Source organism: Heterodontus francisci, chromosome 4, assembly GCF_036365525.1.
Source record: "Heterodontus francisci isolate sHetFra1 chromosome 4, sHetFra1.hap1, whole genome shotgun sequence".
Taxonomy (NCBI): Eukaryota; Metazoa; Chordata; class Chondrichthyes; order Heterodontiformes; family Heterodontidae; genus Heterodontus; species Heterodontus francisci.
The window spans coordinates 62,616,993-62,642,324 of record NC_090374.1 but is presented as its reverse complement, the minus strand read 5'-3'; the positions used below and the strand labels follow the sequence as shown (position 1 = coordinate 62,642,324).

Below are 25,332 nucleotides of genomic sequence, written 5' to 3'. Positions count from 1 at the left end.
ATCAATTTTCCCCAGGACTTTTCCATTTACTGTATAGTTCACTCTTGAATTGGATCTTCCAAAATGCATCACATCGCATTTGCCCTGATTGAACTCCATCTGCCATTTCTCTGCCCAACTCTCTAATCTATCTATATTCTGCTGTATTCTCTGACAGTCCCCTTCACTATCTGCTACTCCACCAATCTTAGTGTCGTCTGCAAACTTGCTAATCAGTCCACCTATACTTTCCTCCAAATCATTAATGTATATCACAAACAACAGTGGTCCCAGCACGGATCCCTGTGGAACACCACTGGTCACACGTCTCCATTTTGAGAAACTCCCTTCTACTGCTACTCTCTGTCTCCTGTTGCCCAGCCAGTTCTTTATCCATCTAGCTAGTACACCTTGGACCCCAAGCGCCTTCACTTTCTCCATCAGCCTGCCATGGGGAACCTTATTAAACGCCTTACTGAAGTCCATGTATATGACATCGACAGCCCTTCCCTCATCAATCAACTTTGTCACTTCCTCAAAGAATTCTATTAAGTTGGTAAGACATGACCTTCCCTGCACAAAACCATGTTGCCTATCACTGATGAGCCCATTTTCTTCCAAATGGGAACAGATCCTATCCCTCAGTATCTTCTCCAGCAGCTTCCCTACCACTGACGTCAGGCTCACCGGTCTATAATTACCTGGATTATCCCTGCTACCCTTCTTAAACAAGGGGACAACATTAGCAATTCTCCAGTCCTCCGGGACCTCACCCGTGTTTAAGGATGCTGCAAAGATATCTGTTAAGGCCCCAGCTATTTCCTCTCTCGCTTCCCTCAGTAACCTGGGATAGATCCCATCCGGACCTGGGGACTTGTCCACCTTAATGCCCTTTAGAATACCCAACACTTCCTCCCTCCTTATGCCGACTTGACCTAGAGTAATCAAACATCTGTTCCTAACCTCAACATCCGTCATGTCCCTCTCCTCGGTGAATACCGATGCAAAGTACTCGTTTAGAATCTCACCCATTTTCTCTGAGTCCAAGCATAACATTCATCCTTTGTCCTTTAGTGGGCCAATCCTTTCTCTAGTTACCCTCTTTCTCCTTATATATGAATAAAAGGCTTTGGGATTTTCCTTAACCCTGTTTGCTAAAGATATTTCATGACCCCTTTTAGCCCTCTTAATTCCTCGTTTCAGATTGGTCCTACATTCCCGATATTCTTTCAAAGCTTCGTCTTTCATCAGCCGCCTAGACCTTATGTATGCTTCCTTTTTCCTCTTAGCTAGTCTCACAATTTCACCTGTCATCCATGGTTCCCTAATCTTGCCATTTCTATCCCTCATTTTCACAGGAACATGTCTCTCCTGAACGCTAATCAACCTCTCTTTAAAAGCCTCCCACATATCACATGTGGATTTACCTTCAAACAGCTGCTCCCAATCTACATTTCCCAGCTCCTGCCGAATTTTGGTATAGTTGGCCTTCCCCCAATTTAGCACTCTTCCTTTAGGACCACTCTCGTCTTTGTCCATGAGTATTTTAAAGCTTACGGAATTGTGATCACTATTCCCAAAGTAGTCCCCTACTGAAACTTCAACAACCTGGCCGGGCTCATTCCCCAACACCAGGTCCAGTATGGCCCCTTCCCGAGTTGGACTATTTACATACTGCTCTAGAAAACCTTCCTGGATGCTCCTTACAAATTCTGCTCCATCTGGACCTCTAACACTAAGCGAATCCCAGTCAATGTTGGGAAAATTAAAATCTCCTATCACCACCACCCTGTTGCTCCAACATCTTTCCATAATCTGTTTACATATTTGTACCTCTATAGCTGGGGGAAAGGAAATTATGATGCGATTAGGCAAGATTTAGGATGCGTAGGATGGGGAAGGAAACTGCAGGGGATGGGCACAATAGAAATGTGGAGCTTAATCAAGGAGCAGCTACTGCGTGTCCTTGATAAGTATGTACCTGTGAGGCAGGGAGGAAGTTGTCGAGCGAGGGAGCCGTGGTTTACTAAAGACGTTGAAGCGCTTGTCAAGAGGAAGAAGAAGGCTTATGTTAGGATGAGACGTGAAGGCTCAGTTAGGGCGCTTGAGAGTTACAAGCCAGCCAGGAAAGATCTAAAGGGAGAGCTAAGAAGAGCGAGAAGAGGACACGAGAAGTCATTGGCGGATAGGATCAAGGAAAACCCTAAGGCTTTCTATAGGTATATCAGGAATAAAAGAATGACGAGAGTTAGATTAGGGCCAATCAAGGATAGTAGTGGGAAGTTGTGTGTGGAATCAGAGGAGATAGGGGAAGCGTTAAATGAATATTTTTCGTCAGTATTTACAGTAGAGAAAGAAAATGTTGTCGAGGAGAATACTGAGATACAGACTACTAGGCTGGATGGGATTGAGGTTCACAAGGAGGAGGTGTTAGCAATTTTGGAAAGTGTGAAGATAGATAAGTCCCCTGAGCCAGATGGGATTTATCCTAGGATTCTCTGGGAAGCCAGGGAGGAGATTGCAGAGCCTTTGTCCTTGATCTTTATGTCGTCATTGTCGACAGGAATAGTGCCGGAAGACTGGAGAATAGCAAATGTTGTCCCCTTGTTCAAGAAGGGGAGTAGAGACAGCCCTGGTAATTATAGACCTGTGAGCCTTACTTCGGTTGTGGGTAAAATGTTGGAAAAGGTTATAAGAGATAGGATTTATAATCATCTTGAAAAGAATAAGTTCATTAGCGATAGTCAGCACGGTTTTGTGAAGGGTAGGTCGTGCCTCACAAACGTTATTGAGTTTTTCGAGAAGGTGACCAAACAGGTGGATGAGGGTAAAGCCGTGGATGTGGTGTATATGGATTTCAGTAAGGCGTTTGATAAGGTTCCCCACGGTAGGCTATTGCAGAAAATATGGAAGTATGGGATTGAAGGTGATTTAGAGCTTTGGATCAGAAATTGGCTAGCTGAAAGAAGACAGAGGGTGGTGGTTGATGGCAAATGTTCATCCTGGAGTTTAGTTACTAGTGGTGTACCGCAAGGATCTGTTTTGGGGCCAATGCTGTTTGTCATTTTTATAAATGACCTGGATGAGGGTGTCGAAGGGTGGGTTAGTACATTTGCAGATGACACGAAGGTCGGTGGAGTTGTGGATAGTGCCGAAGGATGTTGTAGGTTACAGAGGGACATAGATAGGCTGCAGAGCTGGGCTGAGAGATGGCAAATGGAGTTTAATGCGGAAAAGTGTGAGGTGATTCACTTTGGAAGGAGTAACAGGAATGCAGAGTACTGGGCTAATGGGAAGATTCTTAGTAGTGTAGATGAGCAGAGAGATCTTGGTGTCCAGGTACATAAATCCCTGAAAGTTGCCACCCAGGTTAATAGGGCTGTTAAGAAGGCATATGGTGTGTTAGCTTTTATTAGTAGGGGGATCGAGTTTCGGAGCCACGAGGTCATGCTGCAGCTGGACAAAACTCTGGTGCGGCCGCACCTGGAGTATTGCGTGCAGTTCTGGTCACCGCATTATAGGAAGGATGTGGAAGCTTTGGAAAGGGTGCAGAGGAGATTTACTAGGATGTTGCCTGGTATGGAGGGAAGGTCTTACGAGGAAAGGCTGAGGGACTTGAGGTTGTTTTCGTTGGAGAGAAGGAGGAGGAGAGGTGACTTAATAGAGACATATAAGATAATCAGAGGGTTAGATAGGGTGGATAGTGAGAGTCTATTTCCCCGGATGGTGATGACAAACACGAGGGGACATAGCTTTAAGTTGAGGGGTGATAGATATAGGACAGATGTTAGAGGTAGTTTCTTTACTCAGAGAGTAGTAGGGGCGTGGAACGCCCTGCCTGCAACAGTAGTGGACTCGCCAACTTTAAGGGCATTTAAGTAGTCATTGGATAGACATATGGATGAAAATGGAATAGTGTAGGTCAGATGGTTTCACAGGTCGGCGCAACATCGAGGGCCGCAGGGCCTGTACTGCGCTGTAATGTTCTATGTTCTATACTAGCATGTGGCACCAGGAGTAATCCAGTGATGACTACTTTTGAGGTCCTGCTTGCTAGTCTCTTTCCTAGCTCCGTAAAATCTGCCTGCAGGACCTCATCCCTCTTTCTACTTATGTTGTTGGTACAGATATGGAGCATGACCTCTGGTTGTTCATCCTCCAGCTCAGAGTGCTCTGCAGCTGCTCAGTGACGTCCTTGACCTTAGCTCCAGGCAGGCAACATATCATCCTAATACTATATTTACCATTCTGCCTGTCACTCCAGATAACTTGAAAGAAAATGCGACAGACTGGATTAGAAATAAATTAGCAGGTTTAATACTTGATGGTATGTCCATAAAGAGTGAATGTGTTTAAAAAGGGCACAGCTGTTTAATTTCATATGTAGCTCTAAAGCTGAAACTTTGAAGTATGTTATTGTTCTAATAGAAAAAAAAATAGACTGGATGAATCCTGTTGCCTTGCTGGATTTAGTGACAGTTGCTTTATAATGCTTCCAAACAGTTAATTATTACCCATGATGCAGAACATTTTTTGAGGTGTACTGCAATAAGATAAGGACAATTTTACTTATAATTCTGCCTGTCAGCTTACTGTTGATTTGTGTAGCCTAATTCATGATAGAAATAGGAAGTTACTTGGTATGTGTAATCAATAATCTACACAGGGCATTCACGAGCAAAAGGATAAGTTAATATAGCAAATAAAAATAGCAAATAAAAATATAGGCCTCAAATCTGCTTCGCAATTCTGGATAAAATCAGCATGCTGGCAATTTTGGTGGATTCTGAGCAGGACCTTTCCTGCTGGGATGTCACCCCGTACATGCTGAATTGTATTTTCCTGGCCCAAAATGAGGCTCACTGATGCTGCTGCGAGCCGATTACCATGGGCTGAATTTTACAGACCCCCCCCCCCCCCGCCCCCTGATGTCGGGGTGGAGGGGGGCCGTAAAATGCCCGCCATGGACCTTGACGCCGGGAAGGCCTGGCCCGATATTGCCGGTGGCAGCGAGGCCTCTTGGTGGCCACCCCTCCCTGCTCGGCAACGGAAGCCCAATTTAAATATGTAAATTAATTTAAATAAACAAATAAATTATGCTCCTGCCATCTGTCTCGGTGAGATATTCGTGCCGGTGCCCAGCACTCCCGCGCCTTCAGATCCCCATCCAGTGGAACACTGGTGTGCAGTGGGGTGCAGGTAAGTTTCTCTGTACGGGAGTGGGGGGAGCAGGGTCACAGTCATCTCATTGGTGTAGGGGATGCTGGGAAGGGGTAAAGTGTAAAGTTGACACACTTTTTGGGGGGTAAGGTCAGATGCACAAGGTAAGTGTTTTGGCGGGGGGGGAGAGGGCAGGTAATTAAATCTATGGTTATTGGAGGGGTGTGGAAGACGGGCAAGATCAATTTATATAATTTTCTAAAATCAATCTTTCTTTAAATACTTAAATTGAAATCTAGGGCTCAAAGCCCTTTACAAATGGCATCAGCGCCTGCTCAAAGGCAGCTGACACCATTGCCGGGGACGAACAGCCCACCCCCTCCACGTCATTGGGATGGGCAATCTGCCCCAGCTATTGAAATGAGCCGCCGCACTTAATATCGCAGCAGCTCCTCGACGTGCCTTATGTCCCGCCACCACTTTCTGTGGCAGAAGTATAAATTTCAGCCCCATGTATGAAAATGAGCAACATTAGTGACTCAAGGTCCTGTGACTTGTGCTCCCATTGCATTAATTTGATTGTAGAGGTTAAGAATAAAATGCCTGAGAGTTATAATGAATTTTTTGAAAGGGGAGAGTAACTCCATATCTTGTGAGGCAGGAAAACCTATCATTATATTCAGGGACACAGGAGCCACCCAAACACTCTTGCTGAGGAAAGATATAACATTTCCACCAGAGAGCGCCTTGAATGCTAAAGTTTTAGTTAAAGGAATTGGTGGGGTGTATGTACCCATACCTTTGTACAAAGTACGCCTGGGATATCTGGGATAGTTACTGTAGGTGTTGTCCACAGTTTACCAGTAAAGGGAATTGATCTACTCCTAGGAAATGATTTGGATCAATCAAAAGTATCAGTTTCTCCTATAGTTACAGGAACCAAGTGAAATTACAGGAATAAGTTCCGGGAATATTTCCTGCATGTGTAGTCACCCGAGCAATGGCTAAATAGGATCCATTGTCAGAGGTAAAAGGGGTACCACAAATAGAGAGCCAAGTATCTGAAACCTTATCTGGGGATTTAGATAATCCAAATGAGATGATTAGCAGATTGTCTATCATTGCAGCACAGCAAGCTGATCCAGAGATATACCAAATAGCACAGATGGCTCTGTCAGAAGCTGAGGCGAAAGGAGTTCCAAAAGGCTATTATATGGCAAATGGGATTTTGAGGAGGAAATGGAGACCCACCTCACAGACCTGCAGACGAAGACTGGACAGGTGTTGAACAGATAGTGGTACCACCTAAATATCGACAAGGATTATTAAGGTTCACACACAACAGCTGTACAAAACTCTGGTGAGACCGCACCTGGAGTATTGCGTGCAGTTCTGGTCACCGCATTATAGGAAGGATGTGGAAGCTATGGAAAAGGTGCAGAGGAGATTTACTAGGATGTTGCCTGGTATGGAGGGAAGGTCTTACGAGGAAAGGCTGAGGGACTTGAGGTTGTTTTCGTTGGAGAGAAGAAGGAGGAGAGGTGACTTAATAGAGACATATAAGATAATCAGAGGGTTAGATAGGGTGGATAGTGAGAGTCTTTTTCCTCGGATGGTGATGGCAAACACGAGGGGACATAGCTTCAAGTTGAGGGGTGATAGATATAGGACAGATGTCAGAGGTAGTTTCTTTACTCAGAGAGTAGTAGGGGCGTGGAACGCCCTGCCTGCAGCAGTAGTAGATTTGCCAACTTTAAGGGTATTTAAGTGGTCATTGGATAGACATATGGAATAGTGTAGGTCAGATGGTTTCACTGGTCGGCGCAACATCGAGGGCCGAAGGGCCTGTACTGCGCTGTAATGTTCTAATTACTTTTGCAGGAGATAGGGGAATTCGGAAGACCAAATCACACATAAGCCAACATTATTACTGGCCAGGTCTTACAAAGGATGTGAGACAATTTTGTATGACATGCCATACCTGTCAAATGGTGGGAAAACCACAACCTACCATAAAACCTTGAAGTCCTTGAAGCGGCCAACACCCCCAGCTTATACACACTACTGAGTCAGCGGCGCTTGAGATGGCTTGGCCATGTGAGCCGCATGGAAGATGGCAGGATCCCCAAAGACACATTGTACAGCGAGCTCGCCACTGGTATCAGACCCACCGGCCGTCCATGTCTCCGTTATAAAGACGTCTGCAAACGCGACATGAAATCGTGTGACATTGATCACAAGTCGTGGGAGTCAGTTGCCAGCATTCGCCAGAGCTGGCGGGCAGCCATAAAGACAGGGCTAAATTGTGGCGAGTCGAAGAGACTTAGTAGTTGGCAGGAAAAAAGACAGAGGCGCAAGGGGAGAGCCAACTGTGCAACAGCCCCAACAAACAAATTTCTCTGCAGCACCTGTGGAAGAGCCTGTCACTCCAGAATTGGCCTTTATAGCCACTCCAGGCGCTGCTTCACAAACCACTGACCACCTCCAGGCGCGTATCCATTGTCTCTCGAGATAAGGAGGCCCAAAAGAAAAAAAAGAACCTTAAAACCAGAGGATGAAGTATTAGTGTTGTTACCATTGCAGGGGGAACCATTAAAAGCATGGTTCAGTGGCCCATATAGAGTGATCAAAAAGTGGGTAAGGTAAATTACTTGATTGACACCTCTGAGCGCTGGAAGAAGAACTGGTTGTGTCACATTAATATGCTCAAGCAATATTATCACAGGGAGGAGGATAAGCCAATACAGGTATGTCAGGTAATTGGGACTGTTGCAAAGAAAAAGGATAGTGGGGATGAGGCAGAAGCAGGCCTAGGAAATTCTCAAATTGAACCTCCAACTATCCGAGTACAGAATGGCTAGGAAAATTAAACAATAGGCTTTTACAGTTAGAGGCAAAACAGCATGAAGTCTGAATGAGGGTTTTCACAATATTTGTCGGGATAAGCTGGGATGTACAATCCTAGCCACACATGATGTGGTTAAAGGGAGACCATTCCTTTAAAACAACATCCTTGCCATTTAGATCCAGACAGACAGGTCCAAGTGGAAGCAGAGGTGCAATGCATGCTGAAGGTCAGCTTCATTCAACTTAGTCAGGACAGCTGGAATTCGCAGGTGGTCTTGATGTCTGAACCTGGTATGACGGCTCAAACTTGCATAGACTCTAGAAACTTAACTGCGGTAAAGGCGGCAGACTCCTACCCATGGTGGAGAAAAGAAAAAACTACAGGATCATAACAACATTTGTGAACATCTTCGAAGATCCCATATGGTAATCCATATGCTTTTGTCATTATATAGCTTGTAAATACTGTGGTATTATTCTGCCAACTTTCAAAGGGGAAGTCTTTTTTTTCAAGGGGATTGTTGTGAGTGAAATGCATGGCATATTTTATGTGTTAGCAATTTGGTTCATTTTATGATGTATGGAGGTAAATTAGACTCTGTAAGCTTAGGTTTACATAATCATTACAGAGATGATGTGTGCTGACTGAAAAACAGGATTATTTATTTTTTTCCCGAGAAGTATTTGATTTCAAATTCAGGTAGAACGATTCAGTGACTTGCCTGACAGATTAGTTTAATTAGTTCCTTGTGACCCATTTTAGACTTCTAGTTCTGTATTGAACAGTTCAGCATCATGCCCGTATCATTGCTTCTGTATATAATTGAGGTTATATAAGAAGTTGTTATGAAAAGTGTCCAGTTCAACTGATATCTGTTGCCTAAAATGACATGAGAAGCAGTGGATTAAAAACAAGAAATGCTGGAAATACTCAGCTGAGTATTTCCAGCATTCACAGTAATTTGGTTTTGTATTAATGTTTCTAGTTAATACTTAGTACTCCTGGAGCAGTAGCCTTGGAGTTCAAAATTCACCTTGAAAGGTCAGTCTGAGCTGTGATACATTCAGCAATGAACATGCAAGAGAGCAAGCACCAAGGTTTTCTGACAATGGACTGGAGGTCTTGTTGCAACAGGTGCAAGGAAGGATATTTTATATCGTTAGGGGGGCAGGAGGCACTCCAGATATATGCTGAGAAGGCAGTGGGAAGAAGTAGCGGCAGAGGTCAATGTCAGGAGTGTAGCTCCAGGAACATGAATTCAGTACAGGAACAAGTTTAACAACCTCATACGAGTTGTAAAGGTGAGTGAGTTCATCTTCAAATGGCATAGCCTACCAACTTCACCATTAGCCTCATCCACTGTTCAATTCACCGCATCCCCATCACCCACCTACCAACAATCCCTCTCAATCAGTACTCAACCCTTCAAATCATATGACTTACTTCACCCTCACTTAGCATTGTTGCAAACCGCGCACCCAATGGCAGCTATTCAACCATGACAGCCACATCACCCCAAACGCATTACATGACATTCACATTCTTTTGTGCAAGAAAAGGTGTCACATAACAGGAGGCAACAGGAAAGAACCAGAGGAGGACAACCGCAACTGCATGTTTTAATCCCCATGGAGGAGACACTGCGGGCCATCATAGGAAGGGGCATTGCTGAGGCCATGGTCACTGGCAGGGCTAGAGGGATCAGTTTCAAGGGTACATGCTGACATTATCCTCTTTCTCTCAACCCACTTCTCCCTCATCCCACCATCTGTTCTGAGTGAGGAGCTGTAGAGGGTGTAAACATGTACTTCTTACTTTCTCTTCTCTCCTTACCACAGCCCAACCCCGTCCCTTTTCATTTCAGATACCCAAGATTTGGAGCCCTCCTAGTCGGGAGAGGAAGAAGACAGTGAAGATGAAGAGCCACCACCAGTCAATTGTGCACTTGCAGCCACCAGCTCAGATACTGATATTGCATGTATTTTGGAGGCTAGGATAGAAGAGGTAGCTACATGTGATGAGAAACCGGGTACAAGTGCAAAGAAACCAGGACAGGGAAAAAGGATAGAACAGGTGCCAGTTCACCGGAGGACAGGGTTGCACCACTGGTTCTTCTTTGGAGGAGCAAGAAGAAGACTTCGATGTGCCAGGCTACAGAAGAAGGCTAATGGGTGTACAGAGCCAAATGCTTGGCGCACTGGAAAGCCTGCCGAAAGCTGCCGAAAGTCCGGCACCAACTTGGCACAGGGCTTTGCGCGGACCTTGGAGCCCATCCTTTCCAACATGGAATGGTGGTCACCTCCATCAAGAATCTCACATGATATGGCATCTGACGGCCAATGTCTCAGCTTGCAATGCAGCAGAAACAGCTTCCTTCAAAGGTCTGCGTGCTGTAGTGGAAGCTCAGACTGCTGCCATCTTGACTCTAAATGCTACCGTTCAAAGCAGCCTCTAGGACATTACAGCATTTTATCAATCTATTCTCCAACAGATCGGTAGGATTGCTGAAGTGCTGCAGTGAGAGAGAGGTGGTGACTCCAAGGAGCACGAACCTGCTGTTCTCTCTCAGGATCCCGACAGCGATTGTGCTCCCACCCCTGCAACTTTGCTAGTGCCCTTGCTGTCACCTGTCAAATAGCCAGTCCAGACTGCTGCCAGCCACACCAAGGTGGTGCAGTCCTAAGCCATGACTTCTGGGCCCAGAGTTGCTTGAGGGCGTCCTTTAAGGTCATCTGCAGCCTGCTCCATTGAAAGTCAGCAGCCTTTGGAATGCTGTACACCAGAGGGCTGGGGATGCTCAGTCATTGTGTGTATTCAAGGTCAGGATTGAAAAACTTTTGGACTCTAAGGAAATCAAGAGATACGGGAATCAGGTGGGAAAGTGAAGTTGAAGTCGAGGGTCAGCCATGATCTTATTAAATGGCAAAGCAGGCTCGAGGGGCTGTATGGCTTACTGCTTCTCCTAATTCTTATATTCTTATATGCCACCAGACTTGCAGCAGCCACTGGGGAAACACATAATAGGAACACTAGAATAGGCAAAGGCACAGGGAAGACGGCACTAAGGAAATGCACAAGGGTGATTAGTTATTTTTGTATGCAATATATAATGATTAAGTTCATAAAGTTAGAATGTGCATTTTGTGTTGCTTTTTATTGTTCTGTTAGAAAAGGATGATGTGATGGTCAGTGATAGAGGAAAGGTAAGGAGTCTGGGATTGTTTGAGAATGGGGAAGCATGGTTGAGGTTACTAGTATTGCTCATGAATAATTTGATCATGTTGAGCCCATTATGTTATCTTCTTCTTGCTTCTCCACTTTCTGTGGCACTTCCTGTTGCACTTACTCCTCTTCATCCACCTCCTCTTACTTTTTTCTCCTGCTCCTTATCTTCTTGCCTGATGGGTAGTGGCAAGAGCTGTTCTTTCATAATGGCCTGGTGGTGCAACTTGCAGTATACCACAACAAATCTTGATACCCGCTCAGCTGAGTACTGCAAAAGTCCTCTAGGCAGTGGAAGCATTGTTTGAAGATGCCGATAGTATGCTGTCTAATGTTCTTTTTGATAGCATTGTTATCATTGTTGGCCTGCGTGCAAGTGTGCTTGGATTCCAGAGTGGAGTTATGAGCTATGCCATGAATGGATAACTCCTGTCACCCAGTAGCCAGCCTTTGACTTGCTGTAGTGTCAAATTCAAGTGGCAGAGCACTGCGTCAGATTGAAGGAATTGTGACTACTACCAGGATATGGGCATTCACTTGCATGATGCACTGCCTGTGATCATACACCAGCTACACATTGAACATAAGAACATAATAGAAGCCATTTGGCTCTTCCAGCCTGCCAATCAACAAGATCTTGGCTGATTTTCTACCTCAACTCCACCTTTCCACGCTATCCCCATATCCCTATTTTTTAAAATTCATTCTTGGGATGTGAACATCCTGGCAAAACCAACACTTATTGCCCACCCTTAATTGCCCTTGAGAAGGTGGTGGTGAGCCATCTTCTTGACCCGCTGCAATCCATCTGGTGTAGGTATACCCATGATACTGTTAGGGAGGGAGTTCTAGGTTTTGACCCAGTCACAGTGAAGGAACTGTGATATAGTTCCAAGTCAGGAAGGTGTGTGTGACTTGGAGGGGAAATTGGTGGTGTTCCCATGCATTTGCTGCCTTTGTCCTTCTAGGTGGTAGCGGTCGCGTGCTTGGAAGGAGCATTGGCAAGTTGCTGCAGTGCATCTTGTAGATGGCACACACTGCTGCTGCTGTGCATTAGAGGTGGAGGGAATGAATGTTTAAGGTGGTGGATGGGGTGCGGATCAAGCAGGCTGCTTTGTCTTGGATGGTGTCAACATTTTTGAGTGTTGATGGACCTGCACTCATCCAGGCAAGTGAACCTTTGTCTGGAATTCTCTACCTCAGACAGCTGTGGATGTTCCGTTGTCAAGATTTACAACCCTTTGAATGAAGAAATTTCTCCTCACCTCAGTTCTAAATGGCCGGCCCCTTATTCTAAGACTTTGACCCCATGTTCCAGATTCCCAAACCTGAGGAAATGTTTTCTCAGCATCTACTCTTTCAAGCCCCTTAAGAATGTTATGTTTCAGTTAGATCACCTCTTTTTCTTCTAAATTCCAAGGAAAACAGGGCTAGTCTATTCAATCTCTCCTCAGAGGACATTCCCCTCATCCCGGGAACCAAACTAGTGAACCTTCATCACACTCCCTTTAGGGCATGTCCTTCCTTAGGTAAGGAGATAAAAACTACACACCGAGGCCAGGAGGGGCCTCACCAATGCTCTACATAATTGTAACAAAAGCTAACGTACCATTTGCCTACCGAATTGCCTGCTGTACCTGCATGTTAACTTTTTGTGATTCCTGTACAAGGACATCCAGGTCCCTCTGAATGCAAACATTTTCCAGTCTTTCACCAGTCAAAGTTATTCTGCTTTTTTATGTTTCCTACTAAAGTGGATAACTAACTTCACACTTTGCCACATTGTATTCCATCTGCCATGTTCTTGCCCACTTACCCAATCTGTCTATATTCCTTTGCAACTACTTTGTGTTCTCACTCACCACTTACTTTTCCCACTGAGCTTTGTATCATCAGCAAACTTGTACATGTTACACCAGTCCCCTCATCGAAGTCAGTAATATAGATCGTAAATAGTTGAGGCCGAAGTACAGATCCTTGTGGTGCACAGTCTGACAACCCAAAAATGTCCCATTTATTCCTACTCTCTGCTTTCTGTCCATTAACTATTTCTGACCCCATTTTCGACTATTTGGTGGCTGCATAGCCAGTTCAGTTTAATCACCATAACTTTAACCAGTGACATTAGAGATCTAATTGCTTTTGTAACTTCAAACTTGATCCTGTGAGGAAGAAGGATAAGTTTGGCTAGTTTCGGGAACCTTGGATAACGCGGGATATTGTGAGGCTAGTCAAAAAGAAAAAGAAAAAGGAAGCATTCGTAAGGGCTGGAAGGCTAGGAACAGATGAATCCCTTGAGGAATATAAAGACAATAGGAAGGAACTTAAGCAAGGAGTCAGGAGGGCTAAAAGGGGTCATGAAAAGTCATTGGCAAACAGGATTGAGGATAATCCCAAGGCTTTTTATACGTATATAAAGAGCAAGAGGGTAACTAGGGAAAGGGTTGGCCCACTCAAGGACAGAGAAGGGAATCTATGTGTGGAGCCAGAGGAAATGCGTGAGGTATTAAATGAGTACTTTGCATCAGTATTCACCAAAGAGAAGGACTTGGTGGATGATGAGCCTAGGGAAGGGAGTGTAGATAGTCACAGTCATCTCATTATCAAAAAGGAGGTGGTGTTGGGTGTCTTGCAAAGCATTAAGGTAGATAAGTCCCCAGGGCCTGATGGGATCTACCCTAGAATACTGAGGGAGGCAAGGGAAGAAATTGCTGGGGCCTTGACAGAAATCTTTGCATCCTCATTGGCTACAGGTGAGGTCCCAGAGGACTGGAGAATAGCCAATGTTGTTCCTTTGTTTAAGAAGGGTAGCAAGGATAATCCAGGAAATTATAGGCCGGTGAGCCTTACGTCAGTGGTAGGGAAATTATTAGAGAGAATTCTTCGGGACAGTATTTACTCTCTTTGGAAACAAACGAACTTATTAGCGAGAGGCAGCATGGTTTTGTGAAGAGGAGGTCGTGTCTCACTAATTTGATTGAGTTTTTTGAGGAAGTGACAAAGAAGATTGATGAAGGAAGGGCAGTGGATGTTATCTATATGGACTTCAGTAAAGCCTTTGACAAGGTCCCTCATGGCAGACTGGTACAAAAGGTGAAGTCACACGGAATCAGAGGTGAGCTGGCAAGATGGATACAGAACTGGCTCAGTCATAGAAGACAGAGGGTAGCAATGGAAGGGTGCTTTTCTGAATGGAGGGATGTGACTAGTGGTGTTCCGCAGGGATCAGTGCTGGGTCCTTTGCTCTTTGTAGTATATATAAATGATTTGGAGGAAAATGTAGCTGGTCTGATTAGTAAGTTTGCGGACGACACAAAGGTTGGTGGAGTTGCGGATAGTGATGAGGATTGTCAGAGGATACAGCAGGATATAGATCGGTTGGAGACTTGGGCGGAGAAATGGCAGATGGAGTTTAATCCGGACAAATGTGAGGTAATGCATTTTGGACGGTCTAATACGGATGGGAAGTGTACAGTAAATGGCAGAACCCTTAGGAGTATTGACAGACAGAGAGATCTGGGCATACAGGTCCACAGGTCACTGAAAGTGGCACCGCAGGTGGATAAGGTAGTCAAGAAGGCATACGGCATGCTTGCCTTCATCGGTCGGGGCATAGAGTATAAAAATTGGCAAGTCATGCTGCAGCTGTATAGAACTTTAGTTGGGCCACACTTGGAATATTGTGTGCAATTCTGGTCGCCACACTACCAGAAGGACGTGGAGGCTTTGGAGAGGGTACAGAAGAGGTTTACTAGGATGTTGCCTGTTCTAGAGGGCATTAGCTATGAGGAGAAGTTGGATAAACTTGGATTGTTTTCACTGGAACGACGGACATGATAGAGGTTTACAAAGTTATGAGCGGCATGGACAGAGTGGATAGTCAGAAGCTTTTTCCCAGGGTGGAAGAGTCAGTTACTAGGGGACATAGGTTTAAGGGGGGCATAGTTTAGAGGGGATGTGCGAGGCAAGTTCTTTACACAGAGGGTGGTGAGTGCCTGGAACTTGCTGCTGGGGGAGGTGGTGGAAGCAGGTCCGATAACAACGTTTAAGAGGCATCTTGACAAATACATGAATAGGATGGGAATAGAGGGATATGGGCCCCGGAAGTGCAGAAGGTTTTAGTTTAGGCAGGCATCAAGATCGGCACAGGCTTGGAGGGCCGAATGGCCTGTTCCTGTGCTGTACTGTTCTTTGTTCTTTGTTCTTATCACTGAAGAGATTCATTTTCTTCAAATGTTGTGTATTGACCTTTTCCCTCTCTCCCTCTCTTTCTCTCTCTCCCCCTTCCTTCCTCCCAGAGAGATCGTCAACTATGTATTCATACCAACCTGAAGCAATCTTGAGAGTGGCTTCAAAGATTTATTCCAGCTTTAATTTGATGGGAAAAAAAACTGCATGGTTCTGACATGCCTGCAAAAAAATACATTTCCTGAAATTCTGGCATTTTACTGCTCTCTTGCCCAGTTTAGGCACTTGGGAGAAGTGTGATGCAATACCATTTTACAGAAGATTTGTCCCTAATGGATCTTAAAGTTCAGTTTGGAGTTGCACATTCATTTCAGATGGTGATTACATCTCGTTTGATGTCAGTGACAGGTTTTACCATCTTTGGCTAATGGTACATACTGAGACCTAAAAGTGACTTGTGAAGAACTTCATGACCCAAACTCGTTGAAAATGGTAGCACGAGTGGGAAGTAGCCATGGGGACTGAAAGGCATGATTTGTTTTGTCTGATTTTAGTGCAGCACTGCAATGGTGGATAATTCCAGAAACTATTGCATTATTGGTAAAGCATCATTGTAAATGTCGAACACGATATTTGAAGTTCATAAAGACCTTTCAATTGTATTTGTGCAAATGATAACCCACAATAGTAATGCTTGGAATAAAAGTTGAGGCTAATGTATTTAACATAAGCGCTTATCACCGAGCAGCTGGTCATTCCACCAGGACTATTGTCATGAACCTATTTCCAAGATTATCCTTGCTTGGTCTCAGCTCCTGGTATCCTCTTTGGTTTATTGCTTTTAGTTGAAAATAGGGAATCAAGCACTCAATGGTAGATAATTCTGGAAACTGATACTTTTGAATAAGAAAATAGAGCAGGAGGAGAGCAGCAAATAGATATGAAACTCTGAAAGGAGGGCTTCCAAATTTTGGAGTGGCTGAGGAGGTAGATGGAAAGTTTAGATATAAGAAGGTATGTCATATTGATTTTCAAATGGAGACCACTTGAAGATTCTAGGGGATCATCAAGGTACGTAGGTTTGTAGCCAAAATGCCACATAAAGAAGCACAACCTCTTATTGAAAGGAGAACAGAAAGTGCCGAAAATATTCAGCAGGCCTGGCAGCATCTCTCTGGAGAGAAACAGAGTTAATGTTTCAGGTCTGTGACCTTTTATCAGAACTGGCAAAAGTCAGAAACTCAGTCTTTGAGCAAGTGAAAGGAGGGAGGGTGGAAGAAGAACAAGAAGGAAAGTCTGTGATAGCATGGAGTGGGGAGAGATTAAATGGAATCTAATTAGATTCATGGAACAGAATGCAAATAGAGTGCACCATCGAGCAGGCCATTGGGCTGCTGAAGATGAGATTTTGCTGCCTGAATCAATCTGGTGGTGCCCTGCATATGCCCCCGTGAGAGTTTCTCGTATCACTGTGGTCTGCTGTGCTCTGCACAATCTAGCACTGCAGAGAGGGGAGGACTTGCATGATGATGACATAACTAAGTGGTATTCCTGCACCAGCGAGGAAGATGTGGAAGAGGGAGATGAGCAAACAGCACTGGATGTTGAAGTCTTTGCACCAGAGGCCAGGTAAATTGAGTGATGTGTCAAGGAGGCAAGAGACCATCTCATACCTGCTTTCAGCCTCCCTGATGTCTTCTCACAGAGAATCCATTAAGAACTCACTTCAATGCACATAGTCTGTCGCAACTTTCCCATTTGTGTTCCATATCGAGAACACAGCTGAAACACATGCTCGTTCCCATGGGAAGATCATATTCAAATGAGGGCTATGGTTATATTGTCATTTCACTAAATGGGAAGAGTGAAGTCAGCAGCTCACAATTAAGGCATGATAGAATAATCACTTTTACACAATTAATGTTAATGGCTTGAACAACAGACTTTTACATCAAGCATCACATTTCAGATATCAACCACCAGTGAGCCCCCAGTGTGTCTAGGTGCTGTTCTTTTTCCGTTTACATGTGCTTCTATGAGGTGACCCCTGTGCTAGCAGCTGGGCTGGAGGTAGGCTGCTGATCAGGCTGCTCCTTGGCCTATAATGACTTTGGCAGCTATCTTCTGTCTGCCTGAGGCCTGGAGGGCCCCAGCTGCTCGAGGATTTCCTGCACAGCTGCAGGACTCTCCTCAGGTGTTGTGGCTGCTGGAGCTGGGCAGAGGGGCTGAGGAGCCAGTAGCCACACTCAGAGCACCCTGAAGGGAGTCCCTAGCTTTGGAGGTCAGCCTCTCCACCTCACGACCCTCCCTGCTCACCAGAGAAGGACAAGGAGCTGGAGAAGACTCCAGGCACCTTGTCCTTCTCTTACCTATCTGCTGCTGTGTCGAACTCACAGCCAAGGTGATGGTGTGCAGGTCTGTGTACATCTATGGAATCTGGCTCTCCATAAGGGTCGCCAACCTCTCGATGGAGGAAGTCATGCATTCACCCGCCTGGGAATGGCTGCACTCAGGGCATAGATGGGCTCTGCATCTGACTGCACATTACCTCTGGCATCTCTGCAACTCCAGCATGCCCTGTATGTCAACACCAGAGGCTCATCATCAGCCTGGGGCTCAGCGTGGGCCTGACCACCCACAGCCCTCCGACTGTCAGTGGCCTTGGCTGTCTCAGCCTCAGCCAGCTGCTCGGGCATGTGTGCAGTGCTCTGATCAGCTTGTGACCCTGTTTCTATAGTTGAGCAGAAACCCATCGAGGTGAAAGTATCTGCGCTGGTGGAAGGTGCAGGAGAGTCATGAGACAGTACATCCTCTGAGTGCTCCTCATCCTCAGAGGTTGACTGCTGTCCCCCTTCTGCTGGAGTCTCATGTGGGCACCAACCTGCATGAGAGAACACAAACTTGTGGGTTAGGCATTGTAGATCTCGTCAATCAACATATATGTTCTGAGTTTCCAGAAGTGATCTGTATGTCAATGGAAGCCAATCCTCACTCTCTTCCATGGAAACTTCAGTCTCTCTATCTGATATGGAGTGGCCACCCTGGGTCCCTGCCAAACTCTAGTGCCTCTTCCTCGGCTGTGGAAAGAGGCCAAAGATCTGGGATGATTCTGCAGGTCCGGTTTGTTTCCGTCCTGTTATGGGCCCTCTTGTCCTGCAAGTGGAAAGATGGAGCTAGTCGTACTTGGCAAACAGAACAACATAACAGTTCTGCGAGTGTCAGCCCCTCGTGCCACAGTGGGGTATCTTACATAGCTCATGCTCCCGACTGCTCTCAAGGTAGTTAATGGGGATGAGTTGTGAAAGGTGACCTGTGGTTGAAATACAGCCATGCATCTGTCATGATGAGCTGAGCGAGGTGATGCCTAACCCCACTGCCATTGCCGTGCCTCCCTCCCCATGTCCCGCTTCCTCCTGCATATCCACTTGCAATCACTAAAAAGGAGAGGGTTATGGAGCAGTCACCTTGACAGAAGCTCTTTGACCATCTTGCAGCACTGTTCCCCATTGCTGCTGACCTCATAGAATCATAGAAAGTTTACAGCACAGAAAGAGGCCACTTGGCCCATTGTATCTGTGCCAGCCAAAAAACATTTCACTATTCTAATCCCACTTTCCAGCATTTGGTCCGCAGCCCTGCAGATTACGGCACTTGAGGACCTCCTCAACGATCTCCATCCAGGTTTGCTTGGTCAGGCAGGAGGACCTCCCCTTGCCATCATTGGGAAAGAGGATCTCCCACCTTTCCCTTGCAGTTTGGAGGACAACCTCCAGAGAGGCATCGCTGAACTGTGGGGCTACCCTGTGTCTTGCACCTGACATGGCCCCTCTCAGCTTCCAGAGAGCTCCTGGACTTGGTCCTTGGTCAGAAGCACAGCAGCAGAGGGACTCCAGACAGGGGGGCAGCAGCACAGCAGCAGAGGGATTCCAGGCAGCGGGGTGGGGTGGGTGGGGGGAGGAGGTGGGTTAGCAGCACAACAGTTCTTGGTCCTTTCTCTCCAATTATGAGCAATCTTCTCCTGCAAACTGAGGGAAGGAAGCTGTTGGTGCCCCAGCGCCAGCGATCAACTGCAAGACATGGGCTGCTGATAATCCAGCTGCCACTGATGGGGGCTCACAGATGCCTCCTTCATGTGACCCCTTTCCAGGGACCTTATGAGGGTCTGCAGTGACAAGCGACCTCTTTTCAGGCCCACTTGGATATGGCGCAGTCAGTTTGCATGCATCTCCTGACCCTTTGCCATGTCTGGGGGATTAATCCGTCTCCTCCCAACGCACCCTCCTGCTTCTCCAGATGCAAAACCCAATAGGTGAAGGCCTGAAGAGGTACACAGTTTCACTGCCTGGATGAGGTAATTGAGCTACTTGCGATACTGAATTCAGGTCTGTGGCATTACCCTACGGCTGCTGACCTCCTCTGCTATCTGATGCCCGGCCTGCTTGGTTAGGCTGCCATGTCTCCTGCTCCCATTTCTCAGGAATAAAATGTGTCTCCTCTCCCTGGAAGCCTGTAGGAGCACCTGGAGGGAGGTATCAGGGAAGCTTGGGGCCACCAGGGGCCTATTCTCAGCTGTCTCTATTTTCACTCTATCACCTCCTCCTCTCCTCGGCCCGCAGAATGCAGAGTTCACTGCAGGACTGGCAGCCCTTTAAAAATGGTGCCAGCACCTGTCAAGGCATCAGCTGATGCTGGACTCTCCACCTCCAAACCCGACTCCGGCCATGCAATTGATCGAGTTCCACGCCTCATTGACCTTAATTGGCCAGCTGCCACTGGATCGCATGTGGCTGGCCACACCTGCCCCCGACGTGCCTCACACCGTTTCCCGTCCTGACAACAGGACTGGTGCCTTCCTGATAAAATTCAGCCGAAGAGTGCTACCAACCGAGCCAAGGCTGAGTGTGTCAGTATGTGCTAAGGTTGACCCACAGTAAAAATTGATTTTGAACAGAGAATGGTATAGAATGCCTCCCCATTAAGTCTACGAATGTGATGTATAATTGCTATTTGTGGGCTCCCTGATAGTTCTGTTGATTGGGACAGTGAACAGTTGAGCCTCACAGCCAAGAAGATAGTAAATGGTGTGTGTAGAATTAGCTGTTCTTAGGGTAGTGGTGGAATGCTTCAGTTACCTTCAACGCCCCTGTGTCAGGGAAGGAGGATTTGTCTGCTCCATCCCTAAATCTTGTGTGTTAGAGGGCAGGATTTTCCCTCCGGGGGCAGCAAATAGAAGTTAGGACTATTTCCAGTCCCCGAGGGAAACAGTCACTGACCTGGAATTTTCACGGGAACACCCCCCTATTTAGCATGGAGACAGGTTCTCCATCTAATTAAGGATGATGGGTGGACTCTCAAAGCTAGAGGGCCAATCAGAGGCCTTCCAGCTTGAGGAGCAGCAGGCTGTAATAGATGATAAGTAAAAGGAGGGCCCTTCAACATGACAGCACCTACTCGAACCTTTTTAAATCTTTAAGTAGAAAATAGATTCAGGAGCCAGGCCACCCCTATGTGGATGGAGGAGGGGTAGGGGTGTGCTGGGGGCTTCCCTCCACAGGGCAGCCCCAGGCAGGCAGGGAGGGCCTCCCTAGAGCAATGCTCCCTTCCTCCTCCAAGCCTGCCGCTGGGTGTTCACCTCCAGGCACCTAAACTGGCCCCTGCCAATGTGGAAACTGGAGGCCAACTGGAAAATCTCAGGTGGCCTCCTTTAATTGGCCTTAATTAGGCCCTTAACAAGCCTTAATGGCTCCTGCAGCCTGATCCCACCTCTACATAAATGGTCAGCACTGGGAATGGCATCAGGAAACCTCCATGCCAGCTGGTGCCGATATTTTTGGGCCCTGTCTGTCTCTATTCCCACCCCCGGCTTGCCCAAAAATTCAGCCCAGAGAATAAGTTGCATTCCTTACTATAGTCCTTATGATAGGCTATTGTTAAAGCGTACAGATTTTACATTGGTTTTTACTCTTGGAATGTTATCATATTTTTCTTTCTGTATACATAGATTGACTTTGAAGTGAATACTTCAGGATAGGTTTTCAGAAGATGATATTTACTCTGCTACTATTGGTTATTAACTGTGTAATTTGTTGCCTTGTCCATGTCTGGTTTGGAAACTAGAGGTTCTTGATTGTAATTATAGTTAAGTCAAGAAAGAAATACAAAGGAATCTGATACAGCATAGTTGCAGTTGAAGAGAACTTCATTCAGATCCTTTGAATGTGGAAGGGAATATTTATACAGAGTGTGGAGAAGAATTTGTCTGTGCTATGTGTAGCAAAATTATAATCATTCTGTCCATTAGCTGATGTGAGCTGAAAAAATATTTGGCCTTTCAGACTTCTATGAAAATTTACTGTGGGGAAAATTATTCCCAAACACTCAGTTACTTTGCAGTAAAACTGTATGCTTACTTACAATCTAACGTTGCTTAACAGTTCTTTTTAGCACTGTAAAGGTCCACTATAGCACCATGTACAGGCATAACTGGTATAGCAGGTGCAAGTGGGCATTTTTAAAATGGGAAAATACCATAAGGGAAGCTGACAGTGTTTTATTGCTGGTTTTGGAATGGGTTTTTGAGATTCACTCGTCAATTTTAAGACAGTAGGTGATTTCCATGCTGCATTTTTCCGACTGACCACCTATACTTGTTCTTAGTGATGATTCAGCTGTCACACTTGCAATATATCAATTTGCCTTGATCTTTTTATATAACGTTTCTGATCTTAATACTTTTTATAGTGACTTATCCCCTAATTCTTAACCTTATTTACTTCTATTAACAGGAGAAGTATGTGAACCCAACCCATGTGAGAATGGTGGCACCTGCATGACAGGGTTGGCAGATGAACCTTTTTCATGTGAGTGTCCTGGTGGATTCACAGGTGCCAACTGTTCTAGTATTGTGGAGGTTGGTAAGTGCAAGCACAGACCATGACAACACCTCTTTCTTGCATGTCTCTCTCTTCTTTGAACTTCTAGCAGTCACAGACTGTTGACCTTTGCCATGTGCCTATCTGGCTAATGTTATTTGTGCACCCGTTGTACTTCTTGTTGCCTTGTCCTGTGTTGTCTGTATTTTATAATGCTTGTGCTTGTCGGTATTTGCACTATTTTACAGACTTGTCCCACAAGAGTAAATGTGAAAAGGTCTAATTGAAAGGTTTTACTGTGCAAGAAGTTTTTGTTTAAGATTATCAGGTTGAGTGAAATTGTAATCTTTATCAAGGTTATCTATTTCAAGATTAATAGAGTATTGGCCATGCTCTAATAAGAATGAAATAGGTTTTAAATGGACATTACTGTAACTGTTTTACAATCTACATATCAGCTTATCTCATTTGTAAAATCAAAACTTACGAGAACTTCATTGTAATTACTTCAATCAAATTAATAAGTGATACAAATAGAGGACACTGGTATGCAACTTGTAACCCAGCATTCATCGTGTTGATCATAACTTGAGAGTTAAGTCAGCACAATTTTGCTATCAGAAATTCTATCGTATCTAATACATGACATAATGTCCATTAAATAATTCATGGATGTAGCATGATAGTTTTCTAAGTAGTGGAATTAGTTTCCTTTGAACACCAAAGGAGGACAAATATTTTCATTTTTAAGATAGCTTATACAGTCGTCTATATTTATCACTTTTTCTACCAGGGAAGTACTCTTTCTCTAAGATATACATTGAAAATTGTATGTGTGCATGTGCACTGCTTTAACTTTAGCTCAAAATGTTAACACTACACTAATCTCTGTTGTCATATGTGGTTTAAAACTAAAATTATTGAGATTATTAGAAATAGTTAGATCAAAGAGACTGCGCGTAACCAGATATTTTACATTCAGATATAGCTGATTCCACCTGGACCCCTCAACGCCAGACCTCATTACAGACATGGTCCAAGCATAGACACAAATTAAATTCTAGAGGTATGATTACTCTAGACATCAAGGTAACATTTAACTGAGTGTGGCACCAGGGGGCTTCACTAAAACTGAAGTCAAGGCAGACCAAGAGGAAAACTCTCCAGTGGTTGCAGTCAGACCTACCACAATGACAGATGGTTTTTATTGCCATAATCATTTCAGACCCAGGACATAGCTGCAGGACTTCCTCAGGGCAGTGTCCTAGGCCTAACCATATTTGGTTGCTTCATCAATGGCCTTTCTTTCATTATAAGGTCAGATGTGAGGCTGCTTGCTGATGATTGCACAGTGCTCCGCTCCATTTGTTATTTGTCAGATAATGAAGCAGTCCATGCTTGCATGCAGTGAGACCTGGACAACATTCAGGATTGGACTGATCAGTGGCAAGTAACATTCATGCTACACAAGTGTCAGGCAATGACCATAACTAACAAGAGAGAATCCAATCTCCCCCCCTTGACATTCAATGGCTTTACTATCACCGATTGCCCACCATTAACATCCTGCGAGGGTGGGGATAGGGGTGACTGTTGACCAAAAAATCAGCTGGACCAGCCACATAAATGTCATGGCAACTAAAGCAACTCAGAGGCTAGGTATGCTGTGGCAATTGACTCACCTCCTGACTCCTAAATGCTCTCCACTACTTACAAGGCACAAGTCAAGAGTGTAATGGAATACTCTCCACTTTCTGAAATGGGTACAGCTGCAACAACAGCATCTAGGTTAGAGCAATCCGCTTGATCAGCACCTCATTTACTAGCCTGAAAATCTAGCTCCTCTACTACAGGTGTATTGTGGCAGCTGTGTGCATTATCGATAGGATGTACTGCAGAAACTCACTAAGTCTTCTGCAGTCATAGCTCTCAAACCCACAGCCTCCACCACCTAGAAGGATAGGAGTGAATGGGAATACCACCATCCTGACTTGAACATATATCGCTACTATTTCTTCATAGCTGCTGGGTCAAAATCCTTAGTTTTCTCTCAGCATTGTGGCTGCATCTCTACCACATGGACTGCAGTGGTTCAAGCAGAGAGCTCACCACCACCTTCTCAGAAAGACTATGAATGGCAATAAATGCTGGCCATGCTATTGATGGCCACATCCTCAGAATGAATGTTTAAAAAATTGAACTCGCAAGGACCTCTGGCTCTGAATGGTATTTATTGAAATAAAGACTTGCATGCATTTAGATTTCAGTTAAAGCCGTGTTGAGGATATCTCAGACACGAAGGACAAAAGCACAGACCGACTTGTTAAAGTCATTTCTCTCCTGGCTTTGTTTCAGCTTCAGTGACAAAATACAAATGGAGATTGTGTGAACTACAATTCTGATTAGTTTTTTTTTTAAACTTGCTGACATACAATCAGTAGTTGATAGAATTAATGTTATTAAGCAGATTTTATTTATAGGGTGTGTGCTTATTCTTATTAATCCTTTTGAATTGCTATTGTAAGAAATGATGCTCCGTGCTTAGGTTTGGTAGCATAATCCACATATGAATATTGCCAGCTGAAGAAACCACCATCACCTCAACAAAATCTGACTTGAGCCATTATTTCATCCATTTAATCTGGATGCTGGAGATGATATCGAAACTTGATGTCTTAGCCTAGTTAAAGCTTTAATGAATTATTGCACCATATGTAAATTGTTTTCTGATAATAAAAGCTTGTGAAATGAGTTTTGGACTTACAATAGTATGGTGGAATAAATAGGTGATGTTTAAAAGCACGTGGGAGATAAGACAGACAATTCATTTTAATTTTAGAAATTTTGCATGGGTTTCACTTAACATTAGTGTATTTTTGTTTATTTTTTTTTTCTGGAACAATTACTTTTTTCCAGTGCTTTTCCTGCCCCATTTCCACCTTCTATCCACATCAAGCCAAGAGGATGGGATTCAATTTGCTCTCTGACATCTGCCAGTGTTACTGTGTAACTGACTGAGAAAAGATGCTGCAGGATGACTGCTAACCCTGTTTTAGTCACACT

The 25,332-nt window shown here is 44.9% G+C and overlaps 1 protein-coding gene across 3 annotated transcripts in view; it reads left to right on the top strand.

Moving 5' to 3' along the window:
• The window catches only part of LOC137368681 (EGF-like repeat and discoidin I-like domain-containing protein 3), a 263,542-nt gene that overhangs the window by 36,512 nt on the left and 201,698 nt on the right, over positions 1-25,332 (top strand). The window contains exon 2 of one of the 3 annotated variants that reach the window (XM_068028829.1): positions 22,183-22,311. The exons of the other annotated variants lie outside the window; for them this stretch is intronic. Within the exon in view, the coding sequence (XP_067884930.1) occupies positions 22,183-22,311 (129 nt within the window). The remainder of the gene's footprint in view (positions 1-22,182; positions 22,312-25,332) is intronic. 3 annotated transcript variants of the gene reach the window in all.